This window comes from Nannospalax galili, unplaced genomic scaffold (assembly GCF_000622305.1).
Source record: "Nannospalax galili isolate Female #2095 unplaced genomic scaffold, S.galili_v1.0 scaffold31, whole genome shotgun sequence".
NCBI classification, from domain to species: Eukaryota; Metazoa; Chordata; class Mammalia; order Rodentia; family Spalacidae; genus Nannospalax; species Nannospalax galili.
This window is the reverse complement of record NW_008332149.1, coordinates 4,789,792-4,817,186: the sequence shown is the minus strand read 5'-3', so window position 1 is coordinate 4,817,186 and position 27,395 is coordinate 4,789,792. Positions and strand designations below refer to the sequence as shown.

At 44.5% G+C, this 27,395-nt stretch overlaps 1 protein-coding gene across 6 annotated transcripts; it reads left to right on the top strand.

Moving 5' to 3' along the window:
- Positions 1-1,416: 1,416 nt before the first annotated feature.
- Positions 1,417-25,958, top strand: Dennd10 (DENN domain containing 10). 6 transcript variants are annotated; one of them, XM_029560753.1, is made up of 10 exons: positions 1,448-1,531; positions 1,814-1,976; positions 3,308-3,524; positions 6,031-6,110; positions 9,218-9,366; positions 11,367-11,478; positions 14,401-14,501; positions 17,100-17,207; positions 18,406-18,500; positions 24,563-24,739. In XM_029560753.1, the coding sequence occupies exons 2-10, from the start codon at positions 1,942-1,944 to the stop codon at positions 24,737-24,739; spliced, it is 1,074 nt and encodes a 357-aa protein (XP_029416613.1). In that variant the 5' UTR covers positions 1,448-1,531; positions 1,814-1,941. The 6 variants fall into 6 exon arrangements, with proteins under 6 accessions (XP_008825540.1, XP_029416615.1, XP_017652183.1 ...); XM_008827318.3 differs by lacking the exon at positions 1,814-1,976 and having other exon boundaries at positions 1,417-1,531; positions 3,328-3,524; XM_029560754.1 differs by lacking the exon at positions 1,814-1,976 and having other exon boundaries at positions 1,440-1,531.
- Positions 25,959-27,395: the final 1,437 nt, after the last annotated feature.

Genomic DNA, 27,395 nt, shown 5'->3' with positions numbered 1-27,395 from the left:
GGAGGCCCTTGTTTTGGACCAAGTTCTTACACAAGGCCCCAACAGGCCAGACCCAAACCAGAAGGGAGTCACATTTGCTTAACTGCAAATAATCAAGATGAAGTTGGAAATCAGGCCTCTTTTTAAAAAACAGGAGATTCACAGGTGGCCAAACAGAAGAGTGGCCCAAGAAGTTGTGTTTACCCTGTAAGAAAAGTTACTTTGAAGTAGACCAATACCCTCTCTGTTCTTCATTTCTGCTTTTCCTAACCCTCTTTCTGCCAATAAAGCCAGCTTCTTCTCAGTTCAAATTAGCTCCTTTTTTTTTTTTCCGGTCTTTTTGGGACAGGGTCTCCCTGTAGCTCCAGCTGCCTGGAACTCACTCTGTAGACCAGGCTGGCCTTGAACTCACAGAGGATCCACCTGCCTCTGCCTCCTGAGTGCTGGGATTAAAGCTGTGCGCCACCACGCCTGGCTCAAATTAGCTCTTTAAATTTGTTTCGATTATATGTGTGTTATGTTTCCAGAGTGAAATTAAATCTAAAGGAAAAACTGAGTTTATGGGGAAAAAGTTGTTTCTCTTTTTCTAAAACTTGAGCCAAGGTAAGGCAAAGCTCTACCCGATGAGGGTGTATAATGTAGATCTCAGCAGCACTTACTTCACTAAACGCTCAGTAAGGCAACACCAAAAAAGGATGGTTTGATTCTGTTGTTTGATATTTGGTATGCGTGTATGAATAATTTAATGGTAAATAAAACTTAAGAGGACCATATGAGATGAGAGCTGGGTTGTATTCCAGTAGACAAGAAGACCTTTCTTTGTTCATTTTGTGCGTTTGGGGACTGGGGGGCAGACAGAGGTTCTCAGATGAAGGATCCTGGAGTCACCCAAATGTTTTACCGTCTCATTCCTTCCTGTTGTTCACATTGTGGTTGGGGCGCCCCTCTCTCAGAGTAGTCTTCCTTGGGGCAGTGTAAAGTGGCACACCTTCATTTCCTAACACATTGCAGTATTTTGTTGCCTTCAAATTGCTTTTCACTCTGAGCTGTCCTAGAGTATTTATTTTACCCAGTTAATGACCCTTTCCCTCACTGGAAGGCACTCTCTCTGTCCATCATGATTCCCAGTACATATTAAGTCTTCCTATTATTGCTATTATTTTTCTAATGGCTGAATGAAGAATGAGTGAAAGAATGAATGGATACACTTCATCCTTAAAGTACCTCTGTTTTCAAGAGCTAAGCAACTTCTTTTGTTTGAACCAGACTGGAAAGAAGAAGTAGAATAAGGGAAGCCAAGGGGGAGATTGGAGTGTCCTGAGTAGAAGGGGATGAAGCTCTAGATTAGACAAATGGGTGTAGAGTTGTTGAGTGAAGAGGCCTAGGAGAGGAGCTGGAGGAGGAAGTGGAGGCGGGGAGGAAGGGGCGGGCCCTGGCCGTGGGCGGTCCCTGGAGGGCGGGGCCTGCGGTGCGGAGGCCGGGCGGCGGCGTTGGAAGATGGCTGCGGCGGAGGCGGCGGACACTCAGCTGATGCTGGGAGTCGGGCTGATCGGTGAGGATGCAGGCGCTCCGCCAGGATCCCCGGACGCTGGGGCCGCTCCGCCACGGCGGGGTTGGGCCTGGGCTGCGGGGCTCGGCCTCCGCGGTGCGGGGACCAGCGTGGGGCCTGCGGGCGGGACGCGGCCCGGGACCCGGCCCGGGACCCAGCGGAAGCCGGGCTGAGCTGCTCCTGGGCTCCGGCTGCTGGGCGTGCGGCCCCGCGTGACTGCCCGTTCGCGCCGGCCCCACGGTGGGAACCGCGGCTGGAGCCTGCTGTCCGACTCCACTCCTCTAGGGGCTGGGTGACCTGGGAGGCCCGGGGACCCTGGAGGCGGCAGAGCCCGGGTTGGGACCCTCGCGATCTCGTTCCGAACTCCGCGTCAGGTGATCGAGCTCGTGCATGTGGAGTTTCTGCATGGTCACATGTGGAACCCAGGCTGGTTTCAAGGAATTTCTGGGTGAGGAAGTTCATTGGGATCTTTGGACAGCCTTGTGCCGGCGCCTCTGGGGCGGGCATTTCGAGGAAACGGCGGGCCTTGGGTGATGGGACTGCTGGATGAATGAACCTGTGTGGCCACCCTTTGTAAACGTCTTTCTCACCCCTTAACACTCCATCTTTCAGGGTGCAAGAGCATTGCTTAGACTTAGCAATTCAGTGCACTGATTATTCTTCAGGAGCTCAAAGGAGTGGTTTATCCTGTATTCATTGTAATGTGATTTTAAAACTGCTTGAAAGTAAAACCCAAATACCTCAGGCATTGAATCCTGCCAGTACTTCAGAATTAACTTTCGGTTAACTGAGCATAAACGTGATTTACGATTATATTTTCCAATTCAACAGCTCTTTATTTTTCATACTGATAGGCGCCTAGACAGTGTTTCTGAATAAAGGGATCAAACCCAGGGCCCCAAGTAGCTCTGCCTGTATCTCCAACAGAGATTTTTTTCCTCCTTTAACTTTTCTGTGTCTATTTTTAGAGATTATGTGTATGAGTGTGTTCCCTGCATGTTTGTAAGTGAACCACATGTATGCGATGCCTGTGGAGGCCAGAAGAAGGTTTTGGGTTCCCTGGAACTGGACTTAAGTTAGTGGTCCTGGATGCTGGGACCCTAGCCCAGGTCCTCTGGAAGAGCAGCCAGTGCTCCTAACTGCTGAACCATCTCTCCAGCCCTTCTGTATGTTTTTATTAAAGATTTTTCCAACTAGGTAAAAATGTAGGTATAAGTCAATAAGAATTTTTGCAGAAGATAGAAAACTTTACCAAATATTTAAGGCTAATTTTTCATTACATTTTATTTATTTGTGTATGTTTATGTATGGGTGTCCTCAAATGGAGGTCAGATGACAATTTGCAGGAGTCAGTTCTCTCTTTCTATCCTGTGTCCTGGGGATAACACCCAGATTGTCAGACTTGACAGCCAGTGCCTTTACCTGCTGAGCCATCTTAACAGTCTCTAAAGCTAAATTTTCCTTCATGGTTTGTTATGAAAAGCTTTTTGCTCAGGTAACTTAAAATTAAATTCTGCCTGGCATGATGGTACAGGACTGTAATCCCAGCATTTACGAGATTCAGGAGTTCAAGGTTATCTTTAGCTACATGGAGAGTTTGAGGCCAGCCTGGGTGACATGAAACCCCATCTCAAACAAGCCCAAGTCACGAATTCATAGGGATTTAGGGTCTCAGATCTCTGGGTTGCTTTGTGAAATGGGGTGTTAAAACTGATTCCACAAGGTGTTTCTGAGTAACCAATCCATTCACTTCCTCGCTGCTGTTTGGCATTCTCACAGTGACCATCTTTCCACCGTAGAAAAGGACACAAATGGAGAAGTTCTGTGGGTCTGGTGTTATCCTTCCACGACAGCGTCCTTAAGGAACCTGCTGCTCAGAAAATGCTGCCTAACCCATGAAAACAAACTTCTTCATCCCTTTGTCTTTGGGCAGTACAGAAGAATGTGGTTTTATATCACTACAGTTGAAGTTCCAGATTCTTCAGTTTTGAAAAAGGTATGACTACATTAAGGCCCAAACCCCCAAAAGAGTGAAAGTGTTTTAAGAATATTAGCTTTAGAGTTGGATGTGGTGGTGCACACCTTTAATCCCAGCACTTGGGAGGCAGAGGCAGGTGGATTTCTGTGACTTGAGGCCATCTGGGGCTACAGGGAGATCCTGTCTCAAAAAGACCAAAAAAAAAAAGAAGAAAGTATTAGCTTTAGATACTACCTTCCACAGTGCACACTTGAAAACATTAAATCTTATTTTCACTGGGACTATTCTTGTTCACACTTTATTCATTGTACAAATACTTGTGTTTGTTGTGATTAGTTGAATGGTGAGCAATGCAAGGTTATATGGCCTCCCTTTAGAGAACAGAGATGTAGTACACACCTTTAATCCCAGCACTCAGGAGGCAGAGGCAGGTGGATTTCAAGAGTTTGGGGCTGTAGCAAGTTCCAGGCTAGCCAGGGCAATATGGTGAGATCCTGTCTGAAAAAACAAAAAGAAAACACTATTCTAGATACCAGGATACCAGGAGTGTTGACATATGCCTATAACTCCAGCTTTTAGGAAGCCCAGCAGGAAGATTGCCACAAGCTCAAGGCCAGTGTGAACTACATAATACATTACAGGCTAGTCTAGGTTTTAAAGTGAGACTTTGTGTCAGAAGAACAAAACCAGGGGCTAGAGAGGTGGCCCAGTGGTTAAGAGCACTGGCTGTTCTTGCAGAAGACTCGGGTTCGAATCCCAACACCCACAGGGCAGCTAACAACTGTCTATAACTCCAGTTCCAGGAATCCAATGCCTTCTGTCCTCTGAAGGCACTGCATGACATAGGTATGCTAACACATGTAGGGAATATACTCATACACATAAAAATAAATAAATTTTTAAAATCCAAAACAAAACAGGGGCTGGAGAGATGACTCAGTGGTTAAGAGCACTAGCTGCTCTTGTAGAGGATCTGGGTTCAGTTCCTATACCCACATGGCAGCAGCTCACAACTGCCTGTAAGTCCAGTTCCAGGCGATCCAACGCCCTCTTCTGGCCTCTGCAGGTACTGATCACCTATGGCTCATTCAGGTGCATGGGACCAAACACACACACATAGAAAATGAAAATAAAGTATAAAATAAATAAATATTTAAAAAAAACATTAAAAAATTTAAAAAATAAAAGAAAGAATGAGTACATGAAGTTGTCAGAAAAAAAATGATGGGGAGATATGGGAGGTGTTGGAGGGGAGGGAGTGGGTGTGGATTTGATCAAAACACCTTATATGCATGTATGAAATTCTTAATAAAGTTTTTTTAAAAGTTAAAAAAGTATATTTTTTAACATATACTTTTTCTAGCCAGGCTTGATGGCATATGACTTTAATCCCAGTACTTGGGAGGTAGAGGCAGGTGAATCTCTGTGAGACTGACGCCATCCTGGTCTACATAGCAAGCTCTAGGCCAGCTGGGGCTACAGGGAGATCCTATCTCTAAAAAACAAAAAGATAGGATTTCACTATATAGCCCTCACTGGCCTAAAACTTAATATGTAGACCAGGCTGCTGGCCTCAGACAGAGATACAGAGATCCATCTTCCTCTGGCTCCCAAGTGCTGGGACTAAAGGCGTGCACCACCACAGCTGGTAAAAATACTCTTTACAAAAACATAAAAAAAAAAACCAAAAAACAAACCACAACAACTCTTTTAAAGGATATAATTATACTTGGCTGAGTTAAGAATTTAAAAATTTACTTGTGGGTGATGAAGATAATATTATGAATTTAAAAATGATTATTAAGGAAATTCATGTAGTAATTAGACTTTCATTGGTCTGTTGTTTGATAGGAATAGTGTCAATGTGACCTAGGGTGCACTGTGTGTTTTGTGGCCTCCTACGAGGAAAAATAAGGGAAGCCAGGCATGATTGTGAAAGCCTTTAATCCCAGCACTTGGGAGGCAGAGGCAGGCAGATTTCTGTGAATTCAAGGCCAGCCTGGTCTATGTAGTGAGTTCTAGGCTAGCTAGGGCTACAGGGAGACCCTGTCTCGAAAAATACCAAAAGAAAAAGTGTTTGTTCAGACAGGCACAGTGACAAATACCAATAATCCCAGCACCTGGGAGCTCTCAAATTTGAAACGAGTCTAGGCTACATAGTGAGATTAAGATTAGGATGGATTACATAATGAGACTGTCTCAAAATAAAGCAAACCAGGGATGGAGAAGTAAGAGAAGACGTTTACATTTTGGTTTTTTTTTTTAATGCAACTATGCTGTGTGCAAGAGGGTCACTGGAGCCTGGTATGGTGGCACACACCTTTAATTCCAGCACTTGAAGGCAGATGGATATCTGTGAGTTCAAGGCCAGCTAGGGCTACAGGGAGACCCTGTCGCAAAAAGACCAAAAGAGGGGGAAAAAAAGAGGTCTGTTGGAATAGAATAATAGAATTATTATTCTGTTAAAGTACCGAATCTTATTAAAGCATCTGTAAAAAGTGTATTTTTTGTTTCTTTTGGACAGGTGACTCATTTTTCTATTGTTCTGACCGCCAAAGATTTTAACCCAGAGAAATATGCCGCCTTCACTAGGATATTGTGTAGGTCTGTATGAAAACTGGTAAATGCTAATATACCCAAAGGAAGAGCTCATTCTGTAGTGACCCAGCAGATTCCTACATGAAGGACGAAATCCAGCCCTCAGTCCCCTGGTTTACTCTATGTTGGGCCTGCAGAGGCCAGTTTCCAAGGAGGGACTTGCCTTTCTGCTTTGTTGATTTATCCAGTTTAGGAAAGCAGGCTAAGGGAAGAGAGAGCTTTTGTAGTTCTTGGGTGTCTCCATCACTTCCCACTGTGGGTCTGTTACTTCTGTTTACTTTTCTGCAATGTCAGGGGCATTGTTATAACCTTGTCACTAGGTAAGTTTGCAATTCGTGTCACATGTGTGAGCGCTCTCACCCAGCAGTATGATGGGGAGCTGAAAGGAATTGACATTGTTTTTTCCACTGAAGCTCAATAAACAGTTGCCTTTCACACACATGCATCCCCCCAAGCAAAAAATGAAAAACAGAAACCTCATTACCTACGAGTTTCAGTTAGATTGTATTTTAACAAAGTGAGATTTTACTGTTTATGTAACTAGCCACAATTCAAGACTTCTTGTGTACATAGAAAAATTCCAGGTATGTGGCTCACTGTGGAACAGTGGCACGGACCCAAGGGGAGGTTATTATTGATGGAAGGGATGCAGCCCAGAAGCTGTAAACTGAAAACACCTCAGAGCTGTTTTCTAACAAGCACTGGACTCCTAGTGCATCTGAGTCAGGACTTGGTTACTTGGCAGAACTGAGTGGGAAGTATTGTGGGGTCCAGGACGCTTAGAGGATTTCTAGCTTCTGTAGTGCCCTGCCCAGTGGCCTTCCTCATCCTTTTGCTGTCACAGGGCAAAGGCAATGAGGCTTCAGCCATTGCCAGCCACCTCCTCTGCCTGCCACCCCTTCCTGCACTCATGTGCTCAGCCATCCTTGTGTGTGTGCTCATGCATACGTACCTCCGCATACCCCCACATGCGTGTGTCTGCATTCCTTGTACACTCAAAGACAGACTCTTGGCCAAATGATGCATGCCTTTAATCCCAACACTCACAAGGCAGAGGCAGGTAGATCTCTGAGTTCGAGGCTATCCTGATCTACATAGCAAGTTCCAGGCCAGCTGGGGCTCCCTGTTTCAGAAAAAAAACAAAAATTAAAAAAGACTTTCATGATGATGAGGTGAACGAGGAGGCGCTCCCCTGCAGTTCTGGGGAGGGAATCAGGTGTGCTTCCTGTGGCATACTGCTCACTGTGACAGTGGAGGCCACATAGGAAGGCTTCAGTCCTTGAGTAGCATCTGCCACCACCCCCATCATCTAGTCCCTGCAGCCAATGGCCCTGGTAATAAACCTGGGATTAGTTGTACAGGCAGGTATAGCAGCCTGTGACGGAGTGACCAAACAGTCTTCAGAGCTGCACTGCATGCTTCCTGCCCCTCCCCCCCGGCATCGTTTTGAGGGCTGCTGTCTTCTGTCTCTGATGGCCCAAGGTTCTCACCTTATTGCACCTTCTGTGTTTGACTTCTCCGTTTGTATTTCTTTATATTAATGACTTTCGGGGGCGGGCGGTAATGAGGCACATAGTAAACAAAATGATACAGCAGCGTGTATGGTAAAATCCAAGATTCCCTCTGTCCTCTTCCCTGGCCCCACTCCACACAACCCCTGCCGTTTCTTTACACTGTCGGGGCTGTCTTCTCTCTATAGCCTCTACTTTTACTTCATGGGTGCCATAACTAAGTGCTCACCACAGTCATTATTTCCCTCCTTTCTCTTCTTAGTTTGTAGGTTGAAATAACATCAACAACAAAACCCCTAATAATTGACATTTGGTAACCAGTTAAAACACTAGATTTTTTTTTCCAGTTACTCTGCAATAATATAATTTTCAAGCAGTCAGTCTTTAAATATCACTTTTTGATTTTATTTATTTATATTTTACTTATTACTTTTATTTTATGTGTACAAGTGTATTGTCTGCATGTATGTGAGTGCACCCATGTCGTGCAATGCCGCGAAGGTCAGAAGAGGCTTCAGATTCTCCTGGAACTGGAGTTAAGGACGGTTCGTAGCCGCCATGTGAGTGCTGGGAATTGAACCTGGGTCCTCTGCAAGAGCAGTCAGTGCTCTTGACCGCTGAGCCGTCTCTCCAGCCTAGTTTTATTTTTTATTCCCAGTTTTCTATGATATCCACTGTTGAAAGACCCAAGTAGGAGATGGTGTGCCTTTTTCTGTTTTCTTTCTTTGGTGTTGGGGATCACACCCAAGGCCTCATGCTGGCTAGGCATGCCCTTAATTACTGAAGTATACACCAGCCCCAGTCATTTTCTCAAGCAGAATTTAGTTTTAGTTGCTCACAGGAAGAGATTTTTAAGGGGAAGAGACTCAATATTTGAGCTATAATTGTAGCCAGTTTCCAGTCAGCATTTTTGGAACTCTTTAACTTGATGATGAATGGCCAATGTGCATTTATCACTATATACTTAAAAAGCATGAGTGTCTTAATTATCTAAATATAGCCATATCTGGAAGCCCTGATTAGTATAGGCTCTATAGCTAATTACTGCTTTCTCTGTGAATGATGTGTTAAACTCCTTGTCAAAGGTAGTCACAGTAATAAAACAGAGTAATGACTGAGAACACCAGTTGTGAACAGAAGACATAAAAAGAGATAAGAGGGGCTGGAGAGATGGCTCAGCAGTTAAGAGTACTGGCTTCTCTTGTCTAGGACCCACGTTCAATTCTCAGCACCCACACAGCAGCTTACAACTACCTGTAACTCCAGTTCCAAGGGGCACCCTCTTTTGTCCTCCTTGGGCATTGCACACACGTGGTGCACTTACAGACAGGCATACAAAGCTAAGAATACAGTGTTCTGGTATTGATGCATTCTCAGTCCATGGTTAATTCTAGGAAGGGGACTATGGCAGTTTTCTCCAGATGTCAGGAGAGAACCAGAGCTGTCAAACATTGTATTCTAACTGAATTAGAGATGAAATACTGCAGAAAGACATTAGCAACTTGGCTTTAGGAAGTACCAGTACCTTGTGTTGGTGCCCTCCTCCATGTTACCCACGCCAAACCAAATAAAAGCATTGTTACCGTCTGTCCTTTCTCATAGAATGTATCTGAAATATGGGAGCCCAGTTAAAATGATGGAGAGTTACATTGCAGTTCTCACCAAGGGAATCTGCCAGAGTGAAGAAAATGGCTCTTTCCTGAGCAAGGACTTTGATGCTCGAAAGGCATACCTTGCAGGCTCCATCAAAGGTAAGAAAGGGTTGAAAAAAACCCAAAAGCACTGGCCATAAAATCCCCAAGCCCAAATGATTTTCTTCTGTATAAAATGTATAGGAAACCCTCATGTTTCGTTGTTGAGTTAGAATTCTGTCCAGGGAAAACATTTTGTGTTATTCCTTTCCTCATTATTCCGTCTGTTACAGAAATGTTCTTTTACCAGTGAGCTAAATTTCATGGCTTCATAAATTTCATGACTTCCATAGTTTCTTTCCTCACGTCCTAGCCATTAGCCCTGCCATCCAAAGCACTCAGGCTGCTGTCACAGTCTATCGTCTAGATCTTTGCTAGGGAATTCACAATGACAGACAGCCCAGAGCTAAGCCACAGATCTTGGGGTTCTCTAAAGGTGGAGCCACCAGGCATCATATCCTCCCACAGTGCCTGCCTGCTTATTCTTGGCCCTTTGTGGTTTCTGAGCATTTTGTTGAGGTCTTGAAAATTTTTCAAGATAGTTGAAAAGGGGCTGGCAAGATAGTACAGCAAGGAAAGGTGTATGCCACCAAGCCTGAAAACCTAAGTTCAATGCCTGGACCTTCATGGTGGAAAGAGAACTAATTGACTTGTGAAAGCTGTCCCCTGACCTCCGAACATGCACACACAGGCACGCAGGGACACACAAACGCAGACAAGCACACACAAATTACTTCTAGCAGGGCATAGTGGCGCATGCCTTTAATCCCAGCACTTGAGAGGCAGAGGCAGGTGGATCTCTGTGAGTTTGAGGCCAGCCTGGTCTCCATAGAGAGTTCCAGGCCAGCCAGGGGTGCTACAGGGAAACTTGTGTCAAAAAAAAAAAAAAAATTTCTTATACCTAAAAAAAAAAAAAAGACAGGAAAAGGACTTAAGTATAGAGATGAGGGTAGTGAATATCTTAAAGATTTTTAATTTAAAAAAAAATTTATTTTATGTGTATGAGTGTGTTGCCTGCATGTATGTGAGTGCACCCGTGTCATGTGGAGGTCAGAATTAAGGATGGTTCTTAGCTGTCATGTGGGTACTGGGAATTGAACCTGCAAGAGCAGTCAGTGCTGTTAACATCTGAGCCATCTCTCCAGCCCCTATTTTTAACTAGGCATATGTGTGTATATCTTTGTGTAGGTTTGTACATGGGAGTGCAGGTGCCCTCTGAGGCCAGAAGAGGGCATCAGATCCCTGGAGCTAGACTTACAGGCAGTTGTGAGCCACCTGACACAGGTGCTGGGAACTAGAGTCCTTTGTAAGAGCAGTGTGTACTTTTTACTGCTGAGCCATCTCTCCAGCCCCAAGTGAACTTTCTTTTTTAATAAGGAATTTTTATGGAATTTAGAAAACTATTTATTCATTATTGGGGGGGACACAAGTGCCATGACACACATACGTAGGTCAGAGAACAGCTTTGTGGAGTCTGTTCTCTCCTTCCACCTTTCCCTGGGTTTTCAAGAACTGGCTCTTCATGGTTCACAGCAAGCACTTTTAGATGTTGAACCAGCTCTCCATCCCCCAGTGACATTTTTATGACATAGAAAAATGTTGGTTCCCCTTCATGTCACTATTCCACTTCCTTATGAGTCTGGCTTCATCTGTGCATCCAGCATACCCCTTGTGGGGCAGCTATTGGCACCTCTAATACACATCCTGGTGAGCAGACATGAATAAATGCACCCGTCTATCTGCCAAATGAGGGCCTTCCACACGAAATCATTAATCTTTCCTTGCTGCACATTTATCTTGTGTATTAAAAATAATTTTGTGGCTGGGCGTGGTGGCACACGCCTTTAATCCCAGCAGAGGCAGGCAGATCTCTGGGAGTTCAAGGCCAGCCTGGTCTACATATTAAGTTCCAGGACAGCTGGGGCTACAGGGAGACCCTGATTCAAAAAGACCAAAAATAATAATAATAATTTTGTGTTCATTAGACAAGAATTCTTTCTGATAAAGACTTTATGCCATTACATAATATTTAATGCAATATTATATAATCTCTCTTTAAGACATTGTATCTCAATTTGGAATGGAAACTGTTATCTTACATACAGCATTGATGCTAAAAAAACGAATTGTCGTCTATCACCCCAAAATAGAAGCTGTCCAGGAGTTTACCAGGTACCATTACTAATTACTAAAAGGTATGACCTTTCTTGACAGTTGGGAAGCTGGATGAGCCTATGTGCTATGCTCTTGCATATTTGGTAGAAAGAATGTGCATTAGTCTTAAGAGTAAAATATAGTTTTTGTGTTTCAGTTTAGAACTAACGATTCAGCATCACTGAATTTAGACAGATTGTTCTTTAACTTTAGAATTTTTTATTTTTATTTATTTTGATCTATTTGGGGGGGGGGCAGTCTTTATGAGACAGGGTCTCCCTGTAGCCCCAGCTGGTCTGGAACTTGCTATGTCAACGAGGGTGGCCTTGAGCTCACAGAGATCTGCTGCCTGCCTCTGCCTCCTAAGTGCTGGGATTAAAGGCATGTGCCACCATACCTGGCCAGAAATAGAACTTTTTAAAATAAATTATTTGTATTTTATGTGTATGAGTGTTTGCCTGCCTGGACGTAAGTGCACCACATGTGTACAATGCTTTCAGAGGCCAGAAGAGGGCATCAGATCTTCTGGAACTGAAGTTAGGGCTGAAGTTAGAGCTTAGCTGCCATGTGGGTGCTGGGAACCAAACCTGGGTCCTCTGCAAGAGCAGTCAGTGCTCTTAACCATTAAGCCATCTCTCCAGCCTCAAAATAGGATTTTTTGTTGTTGTTTGTTTCTGTTTTGTTTTGTTTTTTTTTTCTTGAGACAGGGTCTCCCTGTAGCCATAGCTGGCCTGGAATGTACTACATAGATCAGGCTAACCTCACATAGAGATCTACCTGCCTCTGCCTCCTGAATCCTGGGATTAAAGCACCACCAAGCCTGGCTCCAAATAGGAATATTTTATTATTTTAAATTTTCATTTCTTTATTTTCTATTTTATGTATATGAATGTTATGTCTATATGTATGTAAGTGCCCCCATGTTGTAGGGTGCCCAAAGAGAACAGAAGAGGGTGTCAGAACCCCATGGAACTGGAATTACAGATGATAATTAGCTGCTATGTGGATGCTTAGATTCAAACCCAGGTCTTCTGCAAGAGCAGCCAGTGCTCTTAACTGCTGAGCCATCTCTCCAGCTCCAAATAGGACTATTTTAAAGTAGGGAATTAGCAAACTTTTCCTTGAAAGAAAATAAATAATTTAAGTCTCTGCCAATTTCTCAGCTGCCTGGGAAGCAGGAAAGTAAGCCTAGGCCCTAGGCATGTGTGACTGAATGGGCATGGCTGTGTCAATAGGACTTTATTTTCCAAAGATAGGCAGCTGGCCCAGGTAGCCTAGTTTGTTGACCTCTATTTTAAGTAACTTGCTCCTTATGTTCAGTTCTCCCTGACTCTCATCATTATAGTAAATATGGAGTGGGTAAAGTTTTTTGTTTACTAAATATAGCTTGTTCTTAAATCCTTTTTAAAAGCAAAAAGAGTTGGTTGGCATTTGTGTTGGATTTATTGCATGCCATGCATTATATAAGTAAGATACCTTAAACTATTAAACTTACTCATGATAAGAACGATGCAAAGGAGTAGCATTTCTGTGTTTTATGAATGAGAAAATTGAGGCTGGCAGAGGCCAAGTGGCAAGATTATGAAAAGGAGAAAGACTTTATAGACCAAAAGCCCTGGGTTAAAATCCTTCCATGGCAACTTGTTAGTTCATGACCACATAAAAGATATGAAATGTTTCTGAGCCTCCATTGCTGTGTCTGTAAAACGAGGATTATAATACAGACTTTGTGAGCTTGTTTTCAGTAGTGGGAGTAATTTATGGGGTGTGCTCAGCATGAGCCTGGCCCTTCAAGCCTGCTTTAGAAATGATTATTGTGCCAGGTGTGGTGGCGCATGCTTTTAATCTCAGCACTCAGGAGGCAGAGGCAGGGATTTCTGTATTAGTTACCATTCTGTTGCTGTAATAAAACTTGACCAAGGCCAGTTATAGAAGGAAGAGTTTATTTAACTTATGTTTCCAGAGGGATGAGTCCATCATGGTGGGGGAGGTATGGCAGGAGACAGCAGGAGCAGAAAGCTGAGGGCCCACATCTTCCAGCAGGCACAGGAAGCAGAGAGACAAACTGGAAATGGAATGAACCTATGAACTCTCAAAGCCCACCCCCAGTGACGTGCTTCCTTCAGCAATGGATTCCACATCTTTCCCATGGGGGACATTCTTCATCATTCTGCAAATTTTTGTTTTTGTTTTTGTTTTGTTTTTTTTGTCTTTTTGAGACAGGGTTTCTCTGTAGTCCCAGCTGTCTTGGAACTCACTATGTAGACCAGGCTGGCCTTGAACTCACAAAGATCCACCTGCCTATGCCTCCCAAGTGCTGAGATTAAAGGCGTGCGCCACCATGCCTGGCTTTTTTTGGGGGGGTGGGGGTTTCATTCTGCAAATTTTTGGAAAGTTAACCTTGAGCTTTTTGTAGCCAATCTGACCCCAAAAGTAGAGTTTAAAATGTGTAGCCAGGTTTGGTGGCATGGCAGGAGGCTTGCATGAGTCCCACCTGGGATACATAGTGAGTTCCTGACCAGCCAGGGCATAAAACAAATGGACTGGGTGTGGAGGCACACACCTTTAATCCTAGTGCTATGGAGGCAGAGGCAGGCGCATCTCTGAGTTTGAGGCCAGCCTGGTCTACATGATGAATTCCAGGCCATTTCAACAGACAGACTGACAGACAGATTAAATGCATTCCAGGCCATTTCAACAGACGGACGGACAGACAGACAGACAGACACACACACACACACACAGTGGTCTTGCTTTATTATAAAGCCTGGAGATATTAGCACATTTGAAGCTTGATTTTTTTCCTCTGCTCCTGACTAGCCAGTCCCAGGCTTTCAGGCTTTACCCTTCCTATAAGTTTGTTCTTGGGAGAAGGGGCAGGCAAGTCTCTAAGGTGAGGGGCCGCAACTATGTGACTGAGTTTTTGCCTTCATTCCTCAGGACTTTGCCTGCCCTGGTGTGGCACCGACAGGATTGGACCATCCTGCATTCTTACGTGCACCTGCATGCTGATGAACTGGAAGGCCTGCAGATGTGCACAGGTAGATGACAGCATCACAGCAGAGGAAAGGCTCTGCTTAGGTTCATTTGGTCTATGTATTTGGAGGGCAGAGAGGTCGAACATATTCCTAAAGGGAATACTGATCACAGTTCTTTCTTTGGCAGATAGAATTTCTTTTCTCCCTTTCAAAACCTTATTTTTAAGGATTCTGGTAAAAATGTTAACTTCGTTTTAGGTTTTTCCTAGTGTTAGAAATTGAACCAGAGCATCATGCTTGCTCAGCAAAGCCTCTACCTCTGAGCTACATTTCCAGCCCCAAGTAATAAGTTTTTTTTAAAAAAAAAAAAAAAGATTTAGTTTTGGGGGCTGGAGAGATGGCTCACTCTTCTTGCAGAGGACCTGGGTTCAAATCCCAGCACCTACATGGTGTCTAACAACCATCCCTAACTCCAGTTCTAGGGGATCCAACGCCCTCTTCTGCTTTTCTTGGGCTCTGCACAACATGGGTGCACTTACGTACATGGAGGCATAACACTCATACCCATAAAATTAAAAAAAAATTTTTTTTAAAGATTGAGTTTTTAGTTTTAATTATGTGTATTTATGAGACTGCCTATGTGCATATGGGTTCAGGTGCCCTCAGAGTGAGACCCTGCCTCAAAAAACAAACAAGAGCCCAGTGCCACTGGGATTTTTTTTTTTTTTTCTTTTTGAGACAGGGTCTCCTTGTAGTCCCAGCTGTCCTGGAACTCACTATGTAGACAGGCTGGCTTTGAACTCATAGAGATCCCCTGCCTCTGCCTCTGCCTCTGCCTGCCAGGCGCTTAAGAAAAAAAAAAAATCTTCCACAGAAAAAAGGGTTAGTCTCCTGTGTTTTTTTACAAAAGTTTTTTTTTTTTTTTCATTTAGTTTGTTAATCTACCTGGAGTGTTTTTTTGTTTTATAGTATATGAGTTTGGAGCCTAATTTTTTCCCCAAGATTTGCTCTTTAAGTATGAATATGCTGGGGGGGTGGTGCATGTGAATGCATGTATCTTCAGAAGACAGAGGTCGGATCCCCTGGAGCTGGAGTTGTAGGTGGTTGTGAGCCACTTTACTTAGGTGCTGGGAACCGAAATCAGGTCCTCTGCAAAAAACAGTACCCACTGTTCTTTTTTCTCTCCTTCTCGGTTCATATATTGAGTCTTTGGTGCTGGGATTGAATATGCTCTACCACTGAGCTATACACCAAGCCCCTGATTTCATTTTTCTTCCCATATGAATGATCACGTGGACTCAGGGCATATTGACTGCCTGGTTTTTCCTGTAATCAGCAGGGCCCTTCTATTGTGTTTCATGTGTTCTCAGATGATTTGTCTGGTTCTGGCTTTCAGCACTAGGTTTTGGGTTTGTTGCTAATGTTTTTAATTATACGTGGAAGCGTAAAACTTAGCAATAACAAGTTAGACCTCAAAAAAACCCAACAAAAACCCAAATCACTTCTATGGGTGTGGCTCAGTGGGAGAGCACTTGCCTAGCAGGCAAGAGGCCCTGGGTTCAGTACCCAACACTGTAAAACTCCCAGTTTTTTTTGTTTGTTTGATTTTTGTTTTTGTTTTTTTGTCTTTTTGAGACAGGGTCTCCCTGTAGCTCCAGCTGTCCTAGAACTCACTATGTAAACCAGGCTGGCCTTGAACTCACAGAGATCTGCCTGCCTCTGCCTCCCAAGTGCTGGGATTAAAGGCGTGTGCCCCCACACCCGGCCTTGTTTTTGTTTTTTTTTTAGTATTTTATTATTTTTATTTTATGTGTATGAATGTATTGCTGGCATGTATGTGAGTGCACCTGTGTTGTGCAATGCCGCAGAGGTCAGAAGAAGGCTTCGGATTCCCCTGGAACTGGAGTTAAGAACTGTTTGTAGCCACGATGTGGGTGCTGGAAATCGAACCTGGGTACTCTGCCAGAGCAGTCAGTGCTCTTAACTGCTGAGCCATCTCTCCAGCCCCAAAACTCCTAGTTAGTCTCTGAACTAACTGCAGTGTGGGAACCCTTGCTTTAAACAGAACCAGTTCTAGAAGCCCAGTGGTTCCTTTAGCATTTATTGTATCAGATCTGAAAGCAGTCAGAGGTGGTCTCCACATCATCCCTGACAGCCCAGGCATGTGACTCTGTGTTCTTGGGGACAGAGCTCTGCAGTGGGGGACAACGGCTGAGTCCATGTTACTTTCTGGCATTCTTTTTCTTTTTTAAAAAAGCAGAGTTGGAATTTTTATTATGCAACAGTTTTAATATGTTTTAAGCATGAGGATTAAGAGTCAAGTCACTGGGAAAGAAAGACACACCCAAGAGCATGGACACACCCAGAGAAAGCTGCTGCCTGACATTCTTGACCCAAATTAACACTGACCAAAAAGTAAATGTTTCACTTTAGCCTTGTTCCTTGACACCAAACTTAAATTTTGAAACATTTTGAGTTGTAGGAATTTCTTCAGGCAGCTGACAGTGATATAGTCTAATAAAGGCTACAGGATGCAGCTAATTGTCCTGACTAAATGAAACCCTGAAGAAAAGCAGCCGCTGAGCTATTGAAGTCAGTTCTCTTGAGACAGTCACAATATGATTTCTTTCTGCTCCAGTAATTTGTCAATTTGCCATGCAGGTTACATTGCTGGCTTTGTAGATTTGGAGGTGAGCAACAGACCTGACCTCTACGATGTGTTTGTGAACCTGGCAGAGAGTGAAATCATCATCGCGCCACTTGCAAAAGGTGACTTTCTTCTCTGTTCTATCCTCCGCTCCAGCCCTGACAGGAGGGATAAGCTAAGCGGCTGTCTGCTTTTAGCCGAGAGCCTGCTGAGCCTCTACTGAGGCCTGGGGATTTCTCAGGGCCTGGCTGCTTTATCTTTACACACCTAGACGTGGCAGCAGTACCACTGGGCTCTGGTGGTGGCTTCTGTGTGGTCACTTGCCCTTTTCCTAGAAGTGGAATGAGCCGAATGCTGGCTCATTAGGGTCTGTGTTGGATAGCTTCAGATATGAGGGCTTTAGCCAACAGCTTCAAGTGGATAAAACCAGTATTGGTTTCCTTATTCACTGGTTTTAAAATTTCAAAGATGATCATGTTCATGTGGAAGAATCTAACTAGAATCAGACCTTTAGGAAATATGCCTCTTATAAGGCCAAAGTGATAGAAAATGGCTGTCCAGGCCCAGTGAGATGGCTGAGGCTGAGGGCCAGGAAGGGTAGGCGAGGCCTGGTGTGTTCTGAGTCTACAGAACAGGCTCAGTCTGATCAGCACTATCTGGCTGGAGTTTGTCCCTTGCGGGGCACACAGAACTTTCTGTGGGTCTTGCTGCAGGCTGTAGCACCGTCTGTAATTCATATGCCTCGGGCTGTTTTTCTTTGCTGGTTTGCTGGTTTGCTGGTTTTTCTTTGCTCCGCACACACCGAGCAATCCATGGGTACCCCAGGCCTGGCAGGAAGTTCTTCTTTCACAACATTCTTACCAGAAAAATGTGCTTAAGCTCCTAACTGTAAAGACTTAGACAAGATGGTCAGGCTTTTGCCTTCAAGTCATAGATTGCTTGGAGCCAGGCCTTTTCATTCAGTTTTGAATGGAAATTTTTTTAATTTTGCTCTTTTGAGACAGGGTCTCCCTGTAGCCCCAGCTGTCCTGGAACTCACTGTGTAGACCAGGCTGACCTTGAACTCACAGAGATCCGCCTGCCTCTGCCTCCCGAGTGCTGGGATTAAAGACGTGCACCACCATATCCGGCAGGAAAAAATTTTTATCAGGTGCTGTGGAAGGGAAATTTGGTTTAGTGTTTTCCTTTGGGGTGTGATGTGTGTCAGTCCCAGTCAAGCCTTGCCTTCTCAGATGGTGTTACATCTATGTTAGCAACAAAATGGAAATGTGTGTAAATTCCTAAGTATTCACACAGCACATTCTTTTTTGCTTTCACCAGAGGCCATGACACTGGGCAAACTACACAAAGAAATTGGCCAGCTAATTGTGCAGTCTGCAGAAGACCCGGAGAGGTCAGACAGCCAGGTTATACAGGTAACCCCCAATCTCCCTTTCGAGGCATCCCGCAGTAGCCTAGCCTCACTGGCAGCCTGCGGTGGAGCAGGATGTTCTCTTTGGGCACAGTAGCAGTGTGAAGTGCCAAGGGACAGGCCAGGAGCAGGTGCTAGCATGAGGGTTTGCAGTTGCCAAGAAGATAGATGGGGGTCACTGTAGGGGCTGGTACTGAAGCCAGCCCTCATGGTGGTGTGGGGCAGGGGTAAGTGTAATCGAATGGACTGGAATGCCTGTAGGAGCCACCAGTGTGTTCTGTTCTGCTAGAATTTTCTTGGAGGGGCAAATGATGAACACATGGTTGCTGCTGAACCTGGGGACTAGATAAATGGTTGCAGTCAGTTCTGCTGCAGAGCCCCCTTCTGGGGTGGCGGCATCTGTCAAGCTGACAGAGTCTGTGTGCACTAGTCAGCACCCTGTCTTCTGCCCTCACCAACCTGGGAGGGCAGATGGTTTTATTCCTGGGCTTTTCTATATGATGCCAAAGCCCCCCCCCCCCCAACACTGGTCCAGTCTCTTCTTGCTGGTCCTTTGCCTGCTCCCAGCTCTCTCCTAGCCTAGCCACTCCAGGATCCCCTGTCTTCACCTGGGACACCAGGGGGGCACCACTGTGAAGTAGACACAGCCAGTTAGCTTGGTCATCCCACCTTGCACATTTCTTCATTTTTCCATTATTCTTTGAGCACTGGGCAGTGAATTCAGTGTGAGCAGAGTCCCTGCCCCCATAGAGCTTGCATTTTGGTGGAGCAGATGACTAAAGAATAACCATCAGGACACTTGTAAACCATAGTAAATGTTGTGAGAGAAATAAGGGTTGAGGTAGACTTTTGAGGAGGTGACATGGAAGCAAAAAGATACAAGGGGCAGCAGGCTTTGGCAGGGACGACTAGCAGCACTGTTCTGCTCAGTGTTGGCGGCCTGGCCAGCTGTGGCCAGCAGAAGTGGGTGGGTCTCATCTGCTGTCCTCCCCTGTGAACTGGCATTGCCTTCCATCATCATCAGAGCAGAAACACCTCTCATTTTTTAAAACTTTTGAGTTTCATACATGTATATGAAGTATTCTGATATCAACCATCCCCTCCCCTTCAGCTTCCCCTGGAGTACCTCCAACACTCCCCACTCCCAAATACATGTCCTCTTTTGTTTTTTTTTAATTTCCCCTGGGTCCACTTGGTACTGCCCGCATGCACATGGCTGTGAGGCCATCCGCTGAAGTATGGGCAACGTACCAGTAGCCACAGCCCTAAGGAAAAATGACTCTTCTTCCCCCAGTGGTTGGTAACTGTCAATACATCAGCCAGGGGTGGGGCCTTGTGAGCCTCACCCCCATCCATGCTAGGATTTTAGCTGGCTGACTCCTGTGTAGGTTTTGTGCATGTAACTACAGCTGCTGTGAGTTCATGAGTGCTGTGGCTATGTTGTCTAGAAGACGCATCTCCCAGCACTCCTCCAGTCCCATCCTCCAGCTCTTACATTCTTTCTGCCCTCTCTTTTATGATGTTCTCTGGGCCTTGGATGTGTGTTCTAGTTTGTTTCTCCATTGCTGTGACAAAATACTCTGACCAATACCAACTTGGGGGAAGAAAGCGTTTATTTGTCTTACATCTCCCAAGTCACAGTTCATCAGGGAGCCCAAGGTAGGAACTCAGGGCAGGAACCTGGAGGAGGTAGGAGCTGGAGCACAGGCCATGGAGGAACACTGCTTACTGGTTTGCTCCCCTGGCCCATGCTCAGCCTGCTTTCTTATACAATACAGAACCACCTGTGTGGGGTGGCACCGCCCACAGTGGGCTGGACCCTCCCACATCACTCAACAATCAAGAAAATACCCCACAGACATGGCCACAGACCAGTCCAGTGGAGGCAATTCACCAGTTGAGGCTCCCTCAACCCAGGTGTATCAAGTTGACACTAAGCTATCCAGCACAGTCTGTGTGTATATCATATAGATGTCTTGAGGACTCACAGTCATTCTCAACACTTTGATTAGTTATGGATCTCTGTATTGACTGCTGCCCATTGCAAAATGTGTTTCTCTGACCAAGGCTGAAAATGGCACATATATATGAATATAAACATAGATATTTAGAAGATGTCATGACCATTTAACAAAACAATAGTAAATTAATTACCCCCTGGGGCTTATGACCTCCCCAGCCTCCGGCTTTTGACTAGGCTTACAGTACCAGGCCTGCCTGAATGCCCTGTGGAGCAGGCCTCAGATCTGATCAGAAGGCTCTTGGTTACCCCCATAGCAGTCATGGCACTTTTGCACCAGTGGACTCATCTTGCCTGGCAGCTCAGTATTGTGGCTTACAAGGTTCAGCGCTGGGTAAGACCATTGCTATCCTGGGAGAGAAACTCCAGTGGCCTGCGTAGCACTTTGAGCACTGTAAAAGCTAGCCATCAGGGATGGGGCTTCCTGGTCAGTTTCAGTTTCAGGTTGATTTCTCTAGGTCCTGTGACCAAAGTGTGTGATATCTTCAGCAATTGGGTCTTTTTTTTTTTTTTTTTGGTCTCCCTGTAGCCCCAGCTGACCTAAACTCACTATGTAGACCAGGCTGGCCTTGAACTCACAGATATCCATCCACTTGCCTCTCTCTGCCTGCCAAGTGCTGGAATCAAAGGTGTGCACCACCATGCCTAGTCAGCAGTAGGGTTTTAACATCTAGTTATGGCAATAGCCTGAGAAATCCCCCTTTCTTTTTAAAAATAACTTTTTAAAATTTGGGGCTAGAGTGATGGCTCAGTAGTTAAGAACACTGACACTGATACTGACTGCTCTTGCAGAGGACCTGGGTTCGATTCCCAGCACCCACATGGTGGCTAACAACTGTGTGTAACTCCAGTTCCAGAACACAACACCCTCTTCTGACCCCCCCCCCCCATGCACTGCATGAACCGGTGTACTTACATACATGCAGGCAATATAGCATACATATAAAATGAAAATAACCTTTTTTGATTTTTAAAAATTTATATTGTCGGGCGTGGTGGCGCACGCCTTTAATCCCAGCACTTGGGAGGCAGAGGTAGGTGGATCTCTGTGAGTTCAAGGCCAGCGTGGTCTTGAGTTCCAGGACAGCTGGGGCTACAAGGAGACCCTGTCTCAAAAAAGACAAAAAAAAAAAAATTGTTTGTAATGTGTATGAGTGATGTATTCACGGATGTAAGTGCACCACATGTGTGCAATGCCAGTGGAGGCTAGAAGAGGGGATCAGATTTGGAAGTGGAGTTATGAATGGTTGTTAGCTGCCATGTGGGTGTTAGGAACAAAACTGAGGTCTTCTGGAAGAGCAGCCAATACTCTTAACCACTGAGCCATCTCTCTAGCCCTGCAACACTCATTTTTAAACATTGATCAGATGTGTAGATTGCAGTTATATATTATTTGGATTATTTCTCATAGGTTAGAAGTAATACATAGGGGGCTGCTTTTAGCAGAGGACCTGGGTTTGGCTCTCAGCACCCACATGGTGGCTAACAACCATCCATAACTCCAGTTCCAGGGGAATCTGACCCCCTCTTCTGACCTCTGTGGACATTGCATAACACGGGTGCACTTATATATATGTAGGTGATACATTCATACACATAAAATAAAAATAAAATATTTAAAAAGAAAAAGAAGGGGCTGGAGAGATGGCTCAGTGGTTAAGAACACTGGTTATTTTTGCAGAAGACCTGGGTTCAAATCCCAGCACCCACATGGCAGCTAACAACTGTCCATAACTCCAGTCCCAGGGGATCCAACAGCCTCTTCTGTCCTCCGTGGGCACTGCACGACACAGATGCACTTACCTACATGCAGGCAATACACGCATACACATAAAATGAGAATAACAAAATAAGAAAAACAAGTACTCATAGGTAATTCCATATAGTATATGAGATCTTAGGGAAGGTAAATGAAAGTGCTCAGTGTGTGATAAAGGTCCAGAAATATTCAAGTGGTGTGATAGCAGTAAACCAGGCAAAAGACATAATTTTTTTTTTAATTTTTAAAACTAAAAAAAATTTTTTTTTTGTCTTTCTGAAGCAGGGTCTCCCTGTAGTCCCAGCTGTCCTGGAACTCACTATGTAGACCAGGCTGGCCTTGAACTCACAGAGATCCACCTGCCTCTGCCTCCCAAGTGCTGGGATTAAAGGTGTGTGCCACCACGCCCGTCTAAAATTTTTTTAATTTTAATGTGAGTCACCAGCTGCTCAGAGGAGTGCCAGTCACAGAGTAGGCATGAAGTCTACAGGTTGCTCTCCAAGGCAAATGGGGGGGGGGCTCATTTGAAAGATGGAAACCACAGAATGTATTATTCAGCAATTCTGCTTCTAGGTAGATACCCACAGGAACTGAAGGCAGAAACTGAAACAGACTTTAACCAGCAGTGTTGTTTAATCCCATCAAAAGATGAAATAACCTGGTTGTCCAGCAGAATGAATGGATAAACAGACTAGTGTGCAGCCTTAGAAAGAAGGTGGTTTCAATATAGTATTGTATGAATGAACCTTGAGGACACGGTGACATCATGCTGTGAAACAAGGTGGTGACAAGAGGATAGATATGACTTCACTTAAAAGTACTCAGAATAGGCAGATTCATAGAGGAAGAGGTAGAATAAGGTCTCCAGGGCTCTGAGGGAGGGAGCTGAGGGTTACTGTTAATGGGCACTCAGCTTATGCCTGGGATGGTGAAAGAGGTAAGAAATAGCACAACCTGGTGACTCCTCTTTTCTTCACTTCTTTTTAATTATCATTATTGTGTGCGTTATGCATGCTGATCAGAAGATAACTTCTAGGAGGTGGTCCCTTTCCACCATGGTTCCAGGGATCAAACGTTTTCAGGCCTCTTTGCCAAGCCTTTTTACCTGCTGAGCCATCTTGCTGACCCTCATGGTGACTTCTTTTTTAAATATTTTATTTATTGTTTTTACCTTATGTGTTTGAGTGTATTGTCTGTATGTAGGTTGGTACTCCCATGTTGTACAGTGCCCACGGAGGTCAAAAGAGGTCCCCTGGAACTGGAGTTAGGACGGTTGTTGGGTGTTGGGAATTGAATCTGGGCCCTCTGCAAGAGCAGTCAGTGTTCTTATCTGCTGAACCCTCTCTCCAGCCCCTCATGGTGTCTTCTTAATACCACTACCTTATACACTTAAAAATGGCTAAAATGGTTATAAACAAATCTGAGACATTGATTTTTGTTGAGTTATATTGTTTTCAAAATTTATAAAATTGCCAGGCACGGTGGCACATGCCTTTACTCTCAGCATTTGGGAGGCAGAGGCAGGCAAATTTCTGAGTTCCAGGCCAGCTGTGTCTACAGGGAGACTTTGTGTCAAAAAAACAAACAAACAAAAATATAAAACTAGGGGCTAGCTAGAAGACTCATTGGTTAAGAGCACTGGCTGCTCCTGCAGAGGACCCGGGTTCATTTCCCAGCACCCACATGGCAGCTGTCCGTAACTGCGGTTCCAGGGGATCTGACTCCCTCTTCTGGCCTCCACAGGTTTTGCATGACACAGGTACACTTTTTGACATACAGTCAAAACACTCAGAAAAGGAGCTGAACAGATAGCTCAGTGGTTAAGAGCACTGACTGCTCTTCTGAGGACCTGGGTTCAATTCCCAGCACCCACATGGCAGCTACAAACCGTCCTTAACTCCAGTTCCAGGGGAATCCAAAGCCCTCTTCTGACCTCCGCGGCATTGCACAACACGGGTACACTCACATACATGCAGGCAATACACTCATATACAAAATAAGAATAATTAAAAAAATTTTTTTAAATAATTTAATTTATAAAATTAGATTAAAAATACAGTAAGAGCTGGGCGTGGTGGCGCATGTCTTTAATACCAGCACTTGGGAGGCAGAGGCAGGCGGATCTCTGTGAGTTCGAGGCCAGCCTGGTCTACATAGTGAGTTCCAGGACAGCTGGGGCTACAGGGAGACCCTGTCTCAAAAAGACCCCCCAAAAAAAGCAGTAAGAATTCTAGGGAATTACTTCATAGTTTCAGATACTAACAAATATTTTCCTGTTCTGTTAAAGGATATTGCCCTAAAAACAAAAGAAATCTTCACCAACCTAGCACCATTTTCAGAAGTCTCAGATGATGGAGGAAAGATAACCCTCAACTTTGAGGCACTGAAACAAAAGCGATTTCCACCTGCAACGGAAAACTTCCTCTACCATCTAGCAGCGGCTGAACAGATGCTGAAAATCTGACTGACTTGCTGATGGTACTACAAAGCTTTCCTTTCATTCCAACTTTCCATTAACTTTGTAAAATACTGGAATTACAGAGAACATATTATATTTTTAATGATTTATTTGAAAGTATTGAAATTTGATCTGAAAAACACCGAAACATAAAAATGGTTGAGATTTTCTCCCTGCCAATTCAATTCAGTGCTGGACAAAGTGCTTTAATTACAACTGTAAGGTTATAAGCTGCCTGCTGTCCCTCATGCAGAAGTCCTGCGGCGTGGAGTCCCACACAGATAGCGTTCTCATTCCTGTCAACTAACCATTTATTTTCAAAAAGCTGCCTGAAAGTTTGCTTTGTTTTAAAAGAACTTTAATTCTTCATGAGGAATTTTTCTTTCTGAGCCAAACTGCCAAGTTTTCTGCAGAACTGTCTAGAGGATCATTTGAAAGAGACTGAGGTTCTACTTCCTTGTAAAAGGAAAACTTTTTCTTGGCCTTTGAATATTTTGCCTATATTATGAGAGTTTGCACAGATTTTATACTTGAGTAGGCAAACTCTACTAACCCGTATTTATACTGTTAGAGAAGTGAGCATGCACACTTCAGCTACCTTCAGTTAACTCTGCTGCTAACAATATTCTTTAGAAAAGATGCCAGGCCTTGCAATATAATCCCTTTAAATTTAAACATCTACATTCCTGAGGCAATGTCTTCATAAGCTTTGCAGTCAGTGCTGGGGAGAGAACCCAGGGTGTCACATATGCCAGGCAAGTGCTGTCACAGCTAAACACCCAGCCCGAAATAATGCCTTCATAGAAGCAGCTTCTCCCAGGGGCCAGAACTACAGTGTCTACAAGGGACTGCAAGGAAAGTAACTTGGCTGCATCATCAAGGTTACTGTCTTGGGTACCTGTTCATTATTTGGAAACTTTAAAATTGCCAGCTAACACAGAGGTCTAGGTTATAGACTCTCTGTTTTACAATGTCTGTCATATGAATTGTGAGATTCATATGAATTTCCAGTCCTGTTACAGTACCTTCAGAACTACCAGGAAACATGTTTGCAAAAACTTCATCTGTATTGGGTGTTTCTTTTTTTTCTTATTGGTAAACATTTAAGTAAAAATAAAATACAGCCTTTCCTACTCCATGCTTGGGTGGGAACAGGGAGGACCTGATGTGACTTGTTTGCTGAGACTAACAAACTGAGGATTAAATTTGCACTTTATGAAAACAAGCACTAACATCATTTTCTCCCTTTTTTTGCATATGAATTCTAACATAGTAATGTTAGGATTACAAATAGTACAACAGAAGTATTTTGATAACAAAGTTTTAGTTTTAGTGAGGAATTTTGTCATTCTCTCCATTCCAAACGTAGACAAGACTGCCTCCACCTCAAAGATCTGCCTCCTGAGAGCTGGGATTAAAGATATGCCCCATCATGCCTGACAAAACAGCCACTTTTCTTTCTTTTTTTGGAGGGGGGTTCTTTTTGAGACAGGGTTTCTTGTAGCCCCAGCTGGCCTGGAACTCACTATCTAGACCAGGCTGGCCTTGAACTCACAGAGATCGGCCTGCCTCTGCCTCCTGAGTGCTGGGATTAAAGGCATCCACCACTATGCCTGGCTAACAGCCACTTTTCTAACTATAAAGATACTGAGGAATTACGAAAAGGTCTGTTTGAAAGTTAAAGCTAGGGCTGATGAGATGGCTCAGTGGGTAAAGGTGCTTACTGCCAAACCTGATGACCTGAGTTTTATCCCTGCATGGTAGAGGGAAAGAGCTTAACTCCTCAAGTTGGTCTCTGACCTCCACATGTGCATGCTGAAGCACTGGCACACAGGTGAATAGATGTAATCCATTACAAGTTAAAGCTGAGCCAAGCCATGATGCAGACCTTTCAATCCCAGCACTCAGGAGGCAGAGGGCAGGTGGATTTCTGTGAGTTCCAGGCCAGCCAGGACTATCTAGTGAGATTTTTGTGCCAGTCCCCTGCCCCCCAAAAAGTTAAAGCTGGGTTGGCCAGATAGCTCAGCAGGTAAAGGCATGTGCTGCCAAGCTTAAGGACCCACATGGTGGAAGAAAACTGCAAGTCCTGACCTGTACATGCACGCCAAAGTATACACCCTCCCACCACCCAAAATAAAAAATACAGTAAAAATAGAAGTCATGGGGCTGGAGAGATGGCTCAGCAGTTAAGAACACTGTTCTTACAGAAGACCTGGTTTCAATTCCCAGCACCCACATGGCAGCTAACAACTGTAATTCCAGTTCCAGGGGATCCAAAAGCCTCTTCTGTCCTCCGCAGGCATTGCACAACACAGGTGCACTTACATACATGCAGGCGTAACACTCGTAAAATAAAATATTAAAAAAAAAAGTCACAGCTATCTCCAGGCCTTATGTCCCAACCTTCGTCCACCATCCTTGCTTCTAGAAGCTTCCTCTGGAACTCCTGCTCTTCCCTCTACCTGCCTCCTGTCAGGGGCTGAACCTCCACCCATCCTGTTTTCCACCTTTAACTCTGAATACCATAAGCCTGTGGCTAGACTGAGCCACCTGGGAGCTCAATGGTTTTGTCTCTTGGGATTGCTGTGACACTTAAACCAAATGTGGAAATGACTGCTTCAGACAGGGCAAACTGAAGGGCACAGATACATTCTTTGATCTC

What these genes read in the sequence shown, in the direction of transcription:
- Dennd10 (XM_029560752.1), top strand. Translation starts at nt 1,919, where the DNA reads ATGTGGAGTTTCTGCATGGTCACATGTGGAACCCAGGCTGGTTTCAAG. An exon ending in TGGTTTCAAGGAATTTCTGG is followed by an intron (nt 1,977 to 3,327) that starts GTGAGGAAGTTC and finishes TTTCCACCGTAG; the next exon opens with AAAAGGACACAAATGGAGAA. An exon ending in ATTCTTCAGTTTTGAAAAAG is followed by an intron (nt 3,525 to 6,030) that starts GTATGACTACAT and finishes TCTTTTGGACAG; the next exon opens with GTGACTCATTTTTCTATTGT.